The following is a 12,236-nucleotide window of genomic DNA, read 5'->3' as shown; positions in this document are numbered from 1 at the left end:
TATGTTACATCATCAACTTCGACAGGAAACAGTAGCTATGTATCTCACCTCTCTGCTCTGATTCTGAATCAACTTCCTGTACAGACTCAATGAGAGGACCTACAATACAAAAGACATAGGATAAAATCTAAAGGTAAAGAACAATAGTGTCGTTTAAATGTGTACTTTAAAAGAAGTCACTAATTTTACTGCTTGAGCAGAAACAAAATTGGTGTAATTGAAAGCCTCTCAGTGTTACAAGCACATCTGGTATGTCATTGAAGAGCATTAACAGACCTGCCAACCCGGAGGAGATATTCTGAGTACACTTTTTTAGCTCATCTTGGTCTACATGTGGGTGGCCACATATTTGAGTTAAAGGGGTGGTTCAGGATTTTGGATATAGGACCTAATTTCCAAGTTAGCAAGTGTGATATTCATCAGTGGAGATCGTTTGCAACACGTTTCCTCCAGTCCTTCTAGTTGCAGAGTTTGCGGGTGCTAGGCTAGCGCAAGTCATCAGTATGTGTTAGCCTGTCACTAAAAACAGCTATGTCAGGATGCTGTTCATTGACTACAGCTCTGCCTTTAACACTGTTGTACCATCTAAACTGGTGTTAAAGCTCAGAGACCTGGGTCTGAGCAGCCCCATATGCAATTGGGTGCTGGACTTCTTGACCAACAGGCCCCAGTTAGTTAAAATAGGCAACAGCAAATCATCCACTGTTGCCTCAGTCCCCTGCTATACAGTCTGTTCACTCACTACTGTGTGGCAAGGCATGAAAACAACAGCATCATCAAGTTTGCAAGTTTACAGAGATTGGCCTCATTAGCAACAACAATGAGGCCTCCTACAGAAAGGAGGTGAGAGACCTGACTGTATGGTGGCACAACAACAACCTCTCCCTGAACATCAGCTTAACTAAGGAGATAGTCATCGACTTCAGGAAGAAAGGTGGCAATCACGTCCCTCTCTGCATTAATGATTCACCTGTGGAAATCGTCAGCAGTTTTCGTTCCTGGGCATACAGATCAGCAACTCCCTCTCATGGTCCCTACACTCCACCTGTATCCTCAAGAAGGCACAGCAGAGACTGTTCTTTCTGAGGAGGCTAAATACCTTTGGGGTGGGAACAAAAACCCAGGTGAACTTTTAGCACTGCACTATTGAGAGCGTCTGGATCTGACTGGATGCATCACAGTGTGGCTGGGGAACCTGTCTGCTGTCTACCTGTCCAATCTGAAACTGTTGTCAAGGACTGTCAGGACTGCATCCAAAATCATTGGGGCTGACCTCCCTCAGCTTCAAATGATCTACACACGCTGTCAGAACTGGGCTGAGTTTATCATCAAGGATGCCAGCCATCCAGCTCACTCCCTCTTCACTCTGCTTCCCTCTGGCAAGCGCTTCCGGGGCATTATATTTATATACTTTTTACTTTTACTTTTTCTGCTGTAAGTGCATGTTGTGTGTGATGTCTGTATGCTACTGAGACCTTGAATTTCCCCATGGGGATCAATAAAGTAACTATCTATCTATTACCACCCACACCACATGATTCAGAGACAGTTTTTTTCCCACAAGCTGTCAGAATCCTAAATGTACATGTCCCATGTCCATGAGGTTTTATTTATGCTTTGCATGCAAGTATAGTGGTTGTGTGTGTGGGTGTTATATATATTTATGGCTGTATAATGTGTGCATGTTTGGATAGTTTGGCTATGTGTGGTACTGTACAGCCCTTCTTCAACTTCCCTTTAATTTCGCTATACTGCAAAGCATATGCGACAATAAAACTTGAAACTTGAAGAAGTACCCTTGCATCACCAGGTGGGCTATGTAGAATGTGAGCTCACATAAAGCATCAAAATGGTTCAGCATTGAATTTTAATGAAATGCTCCCCTATTATGTTTAGCTTCAGAAGGACTACAAGAAAACATAGAAAAAGGGGAGAGTGTTGAGGCCAGAGGCTAAAGACAGGAAGGAGGAGGCCGAGTGGGAAGCCCATTTCTGGAGTGCCACAGAGATCCACAAAGACTCCGTCCCCAGGAAGAGGTTTTCGGGTGGCAAGACACAGCAGACGGCTGACCATGTAAAGGATTGACTTAATCATCAAAACCTTCAATAAAACCAGTAGCCTACCTATCTTCACTGTTTCTCCTCGATTCATTTCTCAAATAATTCTGCAACCTAATGACTCTGGCAATGTACGATCCCCTATATTTTTTATTTGTATTATTAAAAGTATGTTATTATTTGTTAAGATTCAAGTTCAGTATGCAGACATGTTGCTCTATTACTGAACATCACCTTAACTTAATTCAACCACTACCATTTTGTTTTCATTCTGATAAGCAGTGCTGCTACCCTGGCTACAAATTACATTTGCTGCCGGTGCATCTAGATTTCTAGGCTACAGTGCTGCACCATCCACCGTTGTCCAGGTGGATACAGAGATGCGTTTCCCAAAACCATAGTTGCTAACTAAGTTAAGCTAACTAAGCTAAATTTCCCATTGCCAACCATCTAAGTTGCTAACAGGTTAGCAACTATGGTTTTGGGAAACGCACCCCAGCATAGTCACTATAGGTCTTCAGTGTCAAAGACATGAGGAAAGTGGTAAATCACACATGACATTTTTGTGTTTTCCTTGCTTGCATGTAAGTTTATTAAGCAGAACAGTGAAAAAATGAAGGATATTTGGTGTGTCTCAGTAAAGTTGTCCCTAGAACCCTAATCACCTTCCTGGGCAGTGTCTTACCAGTGCAGTTGGGTTTGAGAAGCAAGACGGAGGTTCCACTGACAGGCTTTCCATCTGGAGTAGAGCACCAGCAGTAGCCTGTTTGGTTGTGACACTGCACCTAAAGAGGAAGAGGAGAAGGCTGTGGAAAATTAAGTCTGAAGGCAGAAAGTGTAATTGCTATATTACACCAGTTGCGCAAAATGTGGTTATGTCTTAAACCATTTATAAGCAATCTTATCAAGGACAAAAGACGTGATGACCACTGTATTTGACCTTCCTAATAGTTTAATACTTCTGTCACACAATCAGCTCATTAATCTTCTGTCTAAGTGCTTAGCTGGTCCATCTGTACATTCTTATCACAGAGGGGCAATAGAAGAGGAGGGCACTTTCTGACTGCAACACACGTCAAGCCACAAATTCAGGATGACAAAAAGAGAATTAGCCTCAGGTGAATAATGTTAATACCTGCATGAAGCTTCCATCTACATTGCATTCTGGGACAAAGACAGCTATGGCGTCAGTATGAATGCTGGACTCCATGGCCTGCGAGCGTGCCAGCTGACATTTGGACCTGTATGGATCTGTAAAGAGATACACGTGCATCACACATCAGGCCAAACTGATAAAAACAAAAGCTGCTCTATATTTTTGCATCCATACTACTAAAGTGATCTATAATTTTTACCATGAACTAGATCACATATCTGGTGACAACTTCTACTTAATCTGTATGTGATAACTGTAATCAGGCTGGGGCACATACAGCATCAGGCTCTCCAAGAGAACAGGGGAAGCTCTTTTGGTTTTAGATCCATTTGGATCCTATGAAGTCAGTCACTGACCCATGCAGTGGGCTCGTGGTGCAGTCTTCAGCTGAGTGTTGATGCACTGGGCTCTCTGGAACGCACAAAGGGACTTGTACAGACGCCCATTGCTGCCACATACAGATCGGTGGCGCCCCCTAGTGCAGTCCAGTACACATCCTCGTGGCCACATGTTCTCTGTGATTAGGAACTGTGGTGGGACACACAATACGCCTGTGTTATAGGAGTTGTTGAATGATACTTTATTCAGGACACATTCCCAAAGAAAAAACTGAATTATGCACAGAATAGGGTGGGAGCTGTACATGTCAGAGACTCAGAATTGGACATGAGCACATTCATTTGGATGTGAAAAGTCAGGATAGAGGAGGCAAGGATAGAAACGTTTCATGACAAGGATGAAAAGTTAGTAATTTTCCTTGTGTAATTTCATTCAATTGTTGGGGGATTATGAAAACTATATATTTTTGGAAACCTTACAGGATGAAGAATCAGAAAATCTTTAATTCCAAATGTTCCAGGGTCAATATGGTGGCCATCTTGGGTTTCAAAATGGCGACCTTTAAATACTCATTTCTCAACCTCAACCCCCCCCCACCCCCACCCCCTTACACACACACCATACTCCCTTCCCACATCCACCCAGAATCACACACTCACACACTAGCACAACCCAAATGAATATACAGAGGCTAGAGATGGGCTTAACAAACATGGGTCCCACATGGGCAACCCAAATGAATATACATGGGCTAGAAATGGGCTTACCAAACATGGGTACTGCATGGGTCCCAACTGGGTGACAAATACAAATTGTTTCTTACAATGATCTATACCTATGACATGTTATGCCTGCACTGAAAAAGGGAAAAGTCTAGGCTGACCCATTTATCAAAGCATATTATTTTGCCACAGCAATGAATTTATTCAACAGAAATCATGTAAGATCAACGTGAAGCACCTAAGTACTAAACCCGGAAAGCAGATGTACACATGGGATGCCTGAGTGTCACCATTTCATTGAGTGCCCATGAGCCTTTGCAAGAACACTGAGATAATCACACAGCTATCAGTGTTGCCAAATGTTTTCACATGGGTTTTCTTAAAGACAGTTATGTTCAGAGATCAGTAGAATTTGGAGTTGCATGTTATGTTTTGAGATGAACCATACTCTGTTCCCACCATGACTGTGTTAGGTATTGAGCATGCACAAAGTATCAGTGGTTCCATGTCATGTGTTTCCCTCCACAAATAATTTTTCTGAATAATGTGGAACAAAATTAGCTAAAATTCATCAGGGCTACCCAGCTGGGGCCCACTTGTCAGCCCAAATGACCTTCATGGGCCCCAGATGGGTCAAGTTAAGGTTACCCACGTGGGCCCTACATGAGGGCCATGAAGGACCCATCATCAGAGCTGCTGAGAGGAAATGGCGTAAATCCAGAGATGGAAATGATCTTAGTAACTACCAGTCTTTGCTGTCATCTTTTTCATCCACTGTTGCACTTGAAAAAAATCAGAGCAAGACTGAGAGAACCACTGACAGAAGAAAACTTTAATCCACTTTCAAGTCTCTCTATCCTCCACCACCGTCATCAGCTACTTCACTGTCAGGAGATGACTTTTTTTCACTGAAAAAGTTGCTAAAATAAGTGCTCAGTTTGATGAACCTATAAGGAGGGCTTTGCCTTGCCGTGTTAGCATGACAGCATCGTTGGACTCTTTCTCTCCTCTTGATGAGGAAGCAGTCTCTCAATTGCTTCAGCGAAGTCGTCCAACAACATGCCCTTTGGATCCTGTCCTGTCCACTCTAGTCTATCACACCTGCTGTTCTAACGGCAGTCACACGTGTTTAATGCTTTACTCAGTTCTGGAATAGTTCCTTCTTCTTTTAAACAGGCTAGGGTTACACCTTGGTTAAACCAAGAAAAGTACACTTTAATCCAACTGATGTGAAGAACTACAGACCTGTCTCCCTTCTTCCTTTCTTGTCAAAGGTTTTGGAGAAATAACCTACTAGACCCTATGCAGTCTGGTTTCGAGAGTGGTCATTCTACTGAAACTGCTCTTCTGTCTGTGACTGATATGAGAGTAGCTAAGTCCTCTGCTCCAACGTGCTCAGTGATCAGTATTAATTCTACTACATTTATCTGCAGCATTTGATACTTTTAACCATGACGTTCTTCTACACTGTCTGAACTGGACATTTCTGGGAAAGCTCTTGACTGGTTTGAATCTTACCTTAAAGGCTGTTCTTTCAACGTGTCTTGGAAGGGACAGGTATCAAAGTCTCATGACCTCACAACAGGTGTGCCTCAGGGATCAGTATTAGGGCCCCTGCTTTTCTCTATGTACGCCACTTCCTTAGGTGAGATCATTCACTCCCATCGATATGACTATCACTGCTATGCAGACGACACTCAACTTTACCTACTGTATTTTTTCCACCTGATGACTCTAGCGTTTCTGCATGCCATAAGGATATTTCAGCCTGGATGAAAGATCGGCACCTTCAGCTTAACCTCTCAAAAACTGAGCTTTTGATGTTTCCAGCAAAAACAGCTATTCCCCAACAGCTTGACTCAACTTCACTGACCCCAACTAGATCGGCATGTAACTTGGGCGTTGTGATTGATGATTGACTTAACTTCTCTAATAGCTTTAATTGCGAAATAATGTCGGTTTATCCTTTACAACATTAGGAAGAACAGACCTTATCTGACACAAGATTCCACACAACTTCTTGTTCAGGCCATGGTCATCTCCAAGCTGGACTATTGTAATTCACTATTAGCTGGCTCACTTGCTTGTGTAGTAAGATCATTACAGCTGATTCAGAATGCTGCAGCACGCCTGGTCTTCAATCAGCCAAAGGACACATGTAACTCCTCTACTAGTTACTCTCCATTGGCTCCCTATACTGTAGTAGCCAGAATTAAATTTAAATCTCTCCCTTTGGCCAATAGGACACTGACTGGATCTGCTTCCTGTTATTTTAATTCAGTGATTAAGATGTACATCCCCAACCGCCCACTGCGGTCTTCTGAAGAGTGTCTGTTGTGTCGACCGGTCATAAACGCTAGGTCAAATTCAAGACTCTTTTCCTCAGTGGTTCCATGTTGGTGGAATGAGTTGCCCAGTGCTCTCCATTCCTGTGATAGTTTTGGGTCTTTCAAGAGGGGTCTAAAGACATATCTGTTCAACATGTACTTAGTTCATTAAGCGCTTCTTATGCGTTACGGTTTGTATAGTATTGTTTATTTTCATTAGGCTGTTGCTTGACATTGTTGTTTTTATTGATATTCTCCTTAATGTAGTCTTACCATGCTATTGTTATTATATTATTGATTGAATTGACATTGTTGTTTATTATTGCTATTTTCATTATTTTATATAAAATAATAAATAATATTTCATTAGGCTATTGATTGAATTGATATTGTTTATTATTGCTATTCTCCTTAATGTAGTCCTTAATGTGACCAACATTTAACATTGTCCCCTGTTAAATTTAAGTATTATATTGTTTTGTATTTGTGTGTCGCTTTGGACAAATCCCATAACCGTAACCATAACCATCAGCCCATCTGGGCTAACCCAAGTAAATCCACCATGGAACCAGAGGACAAAATTAGCTAGGTAGCCCAGATAGGGCCCATTTGTCAGCCAACAACCAACTCACATGAGCCCCAGATGGAATGGAATGGAATGGAATCAAGTATTTTTTTTATTTGTCATGTTGCTTTGGTTTTTCCAAAACAATATAGATTTCCAAAAATATATAGTTTTACTAATCCCCAAGAAAATTGAACGAACAAATTTGTCCGGACATAGTGAACTCAGTAACATGAGAGTGAGATAAAGAGAAAGAAGTGAAAATGAAGGTGAGCGATAACATCAGAGAGAAAGCACTGGAGTGTAGGGTAGTGTTAAGTGAGTGCAATAAAATACATGTGCATGTTTGGAAGTATGCTCAGCTCTCTCTGCAGGGTGCTGGTTTCTACAAGAAGTTCAATAAATAAACAGTGCTAATGAACAGGAGAATCCCACCCTCATGAGCCCATGATGTTCACTTAAGTCCACTGGCATTAGAAAATGGGAGGAAAACAGTAATTTTACAAAAAAAGAAAAGAAATTCAGGTCACACATACATACTCTCTTTCACACTCTCTCGCGCACACACACACACACGCAAACACACACAAACACACACACACACAATTCACTTGTTGAAGCCCTGGTGACATAATGACATTATGATGTAATGTTATCTTCTCAGTGTAATTGGGCATCATAACAGCATGTCTGTATTGTCAGTAGTCCATGAATTGGGCTAAATCCTAGCATCTCTGTTTGACATCTTGTTGAAGCACCAGAGTGCCTCTATCTGAAAACCTAAAATTCAAAGACAGGTCTACAAAAGTGAGACATCTAACACTGATTAACAAACAAGCTTTTTCCATACACCCATTTAAAAACAATGCCGACTAAAATACAGTACATAGCAGAATTAGGGCACATTAAGATCACCAAAGCTATAGCACTGGCAGAGTATTTATTAGTATTGATGGTTGTATGTATTAATGTACTAATTAATTGCTTTGGTTGTATGTATTAATGTACTAATGCTCAGTTCCCAGTGTAAAATCACTATTCAGTTTCTCTGGCATTGCCATGCTTGACTGAACAAGACCTACTGTACATCTTGCATTTTCCAAGATATACTTGTATGTGAAAATATCTTGGTGCAACTTTTTGACCTCATGATAGCAATAACAAAACCCAGCTCCTTTCTGAGATCTAAATCTAAACAAAGAACTAAATCCTTGACATTGCCTGAGCTGTTGTAAGACAAATGTTTCTGGATCCAGAGCCTCTCGGCTTTTCCACAGGCAAAGGCAGGGCTCTCGTAGACTAGAGAGAGCTGTATTTCCCCACTCGCTGCTGGCAGAAGGAATGTCCTTAAGAGCGTTTCACTGGGGCTTCTCTGTGAAAAATAGGACTGTGTGTTCGTCTCTCTAATGAGCACTCGCCAGAGAGGAAGAGAGAGACAAGCTCTCGGATGGCGGCCCGCACGCCCACATGTGTTAAATTGCTAACATATGCTTCCAGGGCCAGTCACCTCACTTGCAGCCAAGTTCCCCCAACACCCCCCCTACCCCAGCACACACACAGAAAGCTTTACATGTGGGGTATGCAATGCGTAGACTCATCAACATGCACACAGAACAGCACAGACACCTTTAGACATAAACTTGTCTTATACAGATTTGTGAGAAAAATACATGAACAGACTAATTCATTTTGGATCTGTACCAGTATGCGCTTCATCAAATGTTACATTGCATCCATGTATGGACTTTTACATCCTTACATCTTGCACACACAGAGATACACTTTGCAAACCCATTCATTCACACACTCAGTTGTTCCTTCCTAACTCGTTGCATGCATCCTCCTGGGGTTATCTTCAATAAGTCTTTGTCTATGTCCACTGGCTCTTTGTTTTCTCTCACTCTTTCTCACTCCAAAAAAGGCTCAGCCAGTGACGGCTTACATTTCAGTGTTTATATAATTTCTCTGTGAGGAAAAAGGTCTGAATGAACTGTCTGAGAAGGATGGGGGTACTCCGTCACTACTTGATTGTTTACGATGAGGAGAGAGAAACAAAATCTCCTTTCAATGAGTTCACCCTTCATTTTTTCCATGAAATGTCAGAGTAGTATTTAGATGGCAGATATATTTCAGGACAAGTGACAGGGTTGAACTCACTAGACTAGTGAATTTAGGTTGGCTGTAGACTGTGCTGGACAACCCCAGTGAGATGAACCACAATGTGTGCACCACAGTGTTTCTTAAATCAGTGTTCTGATTGAACGAGAACAAGGCCTCAGTGTTTTCAAGCCAACCCATACCAAGCTGACAGATTTTACAACTGCTAAGGAAAATATAAAAATATTTCAAGAGAGTACCCTCAGGTGACGAAATATGATGTTTAGGTTGAGAATATGCAATGCAGGTGAAAGGCTTGCATACTTATGCATATCTTATATTAAATATATACTTGTACAGACATAGGCAAAGTTTATATAAGCTCTACTCCCTCCTCATCAGTGTAGTAAAGCACAAAAATCGCTTTCTTGAGAGAACAGTTTGTCTAGCAATATAGCCTCTTGCACTCAATAGACAATTGAGCACTTTGTCAAGGTGAAAACATGGCCAGCCTCAACAAGCAGCCAATAAGCAGGTGCACTTTTATAAACTAGTTTGGATTAAAACACAAGCCTCATACATTGATGTACTTGACAAACACATGAACTCTCATGAACACAACCTCACACATGTACACTTATTGGAGCACACATTTACATCTACACCTTAGCATGTGGCTGCAGAAGGGAATTTAAGTAACATATTTTCCTTTGAAAGTTCTTTTGCCTTTGGTCAGGTCTGGTTGACCTATGCTTGTCTAAGCACATAGCCTGCTCTTCACAGTGCTTGTCAGGCACGCTACATCCCAGAAAAGGACTGCTAGCTGAGAGCACCTAATGGGCTGCCCTCTAAACCAACAGTGAGACATAACATGTTCACCTGTCCACCACAAACAACCCTAGGCGACTCAATTATGAAAAAACAAGTTTATGTGAATAAATGCTTAATGTAACTTCAGTAGTCTTTTTAGTGTTTTTGATTCCTTACAATTCCACATAGGCTACCTAGCTACAAGTGAAATGATTTATAAATATGTCTAAAACAATTATAGTTAAAGGTATCAAGGTAGGCTAGCTTCTACAGGTCCCACACTGTTACAACAATCATAGCCTAGGTACCCAAGGTTAACCGAAAATCTTTAGAAAACCTATTTCACAAGACATAACATGACGAAAAGATGTCATGCCGTTGCGTAAAGGTAACCTGAATAATATAGCTTATATCAAACTTTTTGTTCGAATAAGAATAGCCTACGTGTCGATAGTAAACGGCTACCTAAGTTACTGTGCATCCACGTACATTCAATTACACCGGAATCATAGTAGCCTACCTACCTGGGACTTGTCAACTGTCTGAACAGTATCTGTCACAAGGGCAAGGAGGAGGACGCGACAGGTGAAGGTAAATGCCAGCATGGTTCCCGCCGCCACAGCCCACGCGCGGGGTTCGGTGGTGGAAAGGGCGTTCTCTGTGGTCCAGGACGCGAAACGTGGAGCAATGTGCAGTGCAGCCACTGCCAGCGTTCGGGTCGAGTTGTAGGTACAAGCGACAAAGTATTACAGTGACCAAGTGGAACAGGGTTGCTTTTTCATGCCTTCAACGCGATATCCCTTCGCCGTGTAATTCTCTGCGCAAAAAGAGTGCGGTAGAGAAGACACGCACTCACCTGAACCCGAGAAACACTCAATAGCAGGTCAGACTGTTGTCGGTCCCACACCAAGTCATCTCCAAACGCTGCGGTCTCTATAGGCCTAGGAGACCCCCACCCACTTCAGCAAAAGGCATAGCCTACAGTTGTAAAATAACAGACGATTCTTGTGGGACACATTCTCCAGAGGGCTAAACGGTAGGCTAGGCCTATACGAATTACTAAACGGATCACAAAAAGATAGGCTACTTACCTTGAACTAAACATGTTCCATTTATCTTGTCACAATACAAACTAACCAGAATTTGATTTATGTGATAGTGAGGAAGAAGTCAGGTAGGCAAGCACATAGACAGTTTTGTAGAATCACATTGTCCATATTTATTTTAAGCCGTGCAAAATGGAATCATGCACATGACGTCCTGTTTTTATGGAATTTAGGACTATTGTGTAAGCCTATTATTTGATATAAATACTGAGCTCTAAAGAATTATTTTAGAAATCATTCAGTGAATATCAAAGTTTAACATAAAATTGTTACTTTCAATAGACTGAAACAAAAGTGGGGTCAATAACTGATATTCTTAAAATGTAGGTTCTGAGAGATGTCTCACACAATTGATTGCTGGTTTATGAGCTAATTCAAGTCTTTGTATGGCAGGTTATCAAATCCTAGAGGCTAATTGACGATTTTTTATTTTGTTTTGTTTTGTAGGCCTATGGCAGGTGGCCAATTTACAATGACCCGTTTCCAAAAATGTTGGAACACTATAAAATGTAAGTAGCCTAAATATAGAATGCTGTGACTTCCCACACATAAACACTGCATTTAAATGTGAATAATGTCAAAACATTTCAATTATTTTCTGGAAAATAAATGATAATTTTGAATTTGATATCCACACAAAACTTGGGACAGAAGCATTTTTCAAAAAACTTGGGAGAGGCACATTTACCACTGTGTTGCATCACCTCATGATTTAACAAGTCTCCAAACATTTTGGAATTGAGGAAAGCATTACTGGAGTTTTTAGAATGAAATGTCCCTTTCTTGCCTGGTCAGCTGTTCTACAGTCTGGTGTCATCTTTGTCATGTTTGTCCTTATGCACCAAATGCGACAGGTCAGGCCATTTTAGCACTGGATTATTGTACTATGGAGGCACACTGATGTAATAGACTATATGGAGTATGTGCAGAATGCAGTTTGCCATTGGTTTCCTGAAACAGATGCTGTCTGGATGGCAGCATGTTATTCAAAACCTGTATCATTCAGCATTAGATAGATAAATAGATATATTTTATTCATCCCCAAAAGAAATTACAG

At 41.3% G+C, this 12,236-nt stretch overlaps 1 protein-coding gene across 3 annotated transcripts in view; it reads right to left on the bottom strand.

Moving 5' to 3' along the window:
- LOC121683574 (SPARC-related modular calcium-binding protein 1-like) overlaps nucleotides 1–11,012 on the bottom strand; it is a 17,270-nt gene extending 6,258 nt beyond the window's left edge. For 2 of the 3 annotated variants that reach the window (XM_042063238.1, XM_042063239.1), the window contains exons 1-5: nucleotides 10,598–11,012; nucleotides 3,570–3,741; nucleotides 3,193–3,308; nucleotides 2,743–2,842; nucleotides 49–99 (exon numbers count right to left, since the gene is read on the bottom strand). In XM_042063238.1, coding sequence (XP_041919172.1) covers nucleotides 49–99; nucleotides 2,743–2,842; nucleotides 3,193–3,308; nucleotides 3,570–3,741; nucleotides 10,598–10,678 — 520 coding nt within the window. In that variant the 5' untranslated portion in view covers nucleotides 10,679–11,012. The remainder of the gene's footprint in view (nucleotides 1–48; nucleotides 100–2,742; nucleotides 2,843–3,192; nucleotides 3,309–3,569; nucleotides 3,742–10,597) is intronic. The other variant, XM_042063240.1, reaches the window with a different exon arrangement.
- Nucleotides 11,013–12,236: the final 1,224 nt, after the last annotated feature.

This window comes from Alosa sapidissima, chromosome 15 (assembly GCF_018492685.1).
Source record: "Alosa sapidissima isolate fAloSap1 chromosome 15, fAloSap1.pri, whole genome shotgun sequence".
Taxonomy (NCBI): domain Eukaryota; kingdom Metazoa; phylum Chordata; class Actinopteri; order Clupeiformes; family Clupeidae; genus Alosa; species Alosa sapidissima.
The sequence above is the reverse complement of the archived record's forward strand: the minus strand, read 5'-3'. Positions and strand labels throughout refer to the sequence as shown.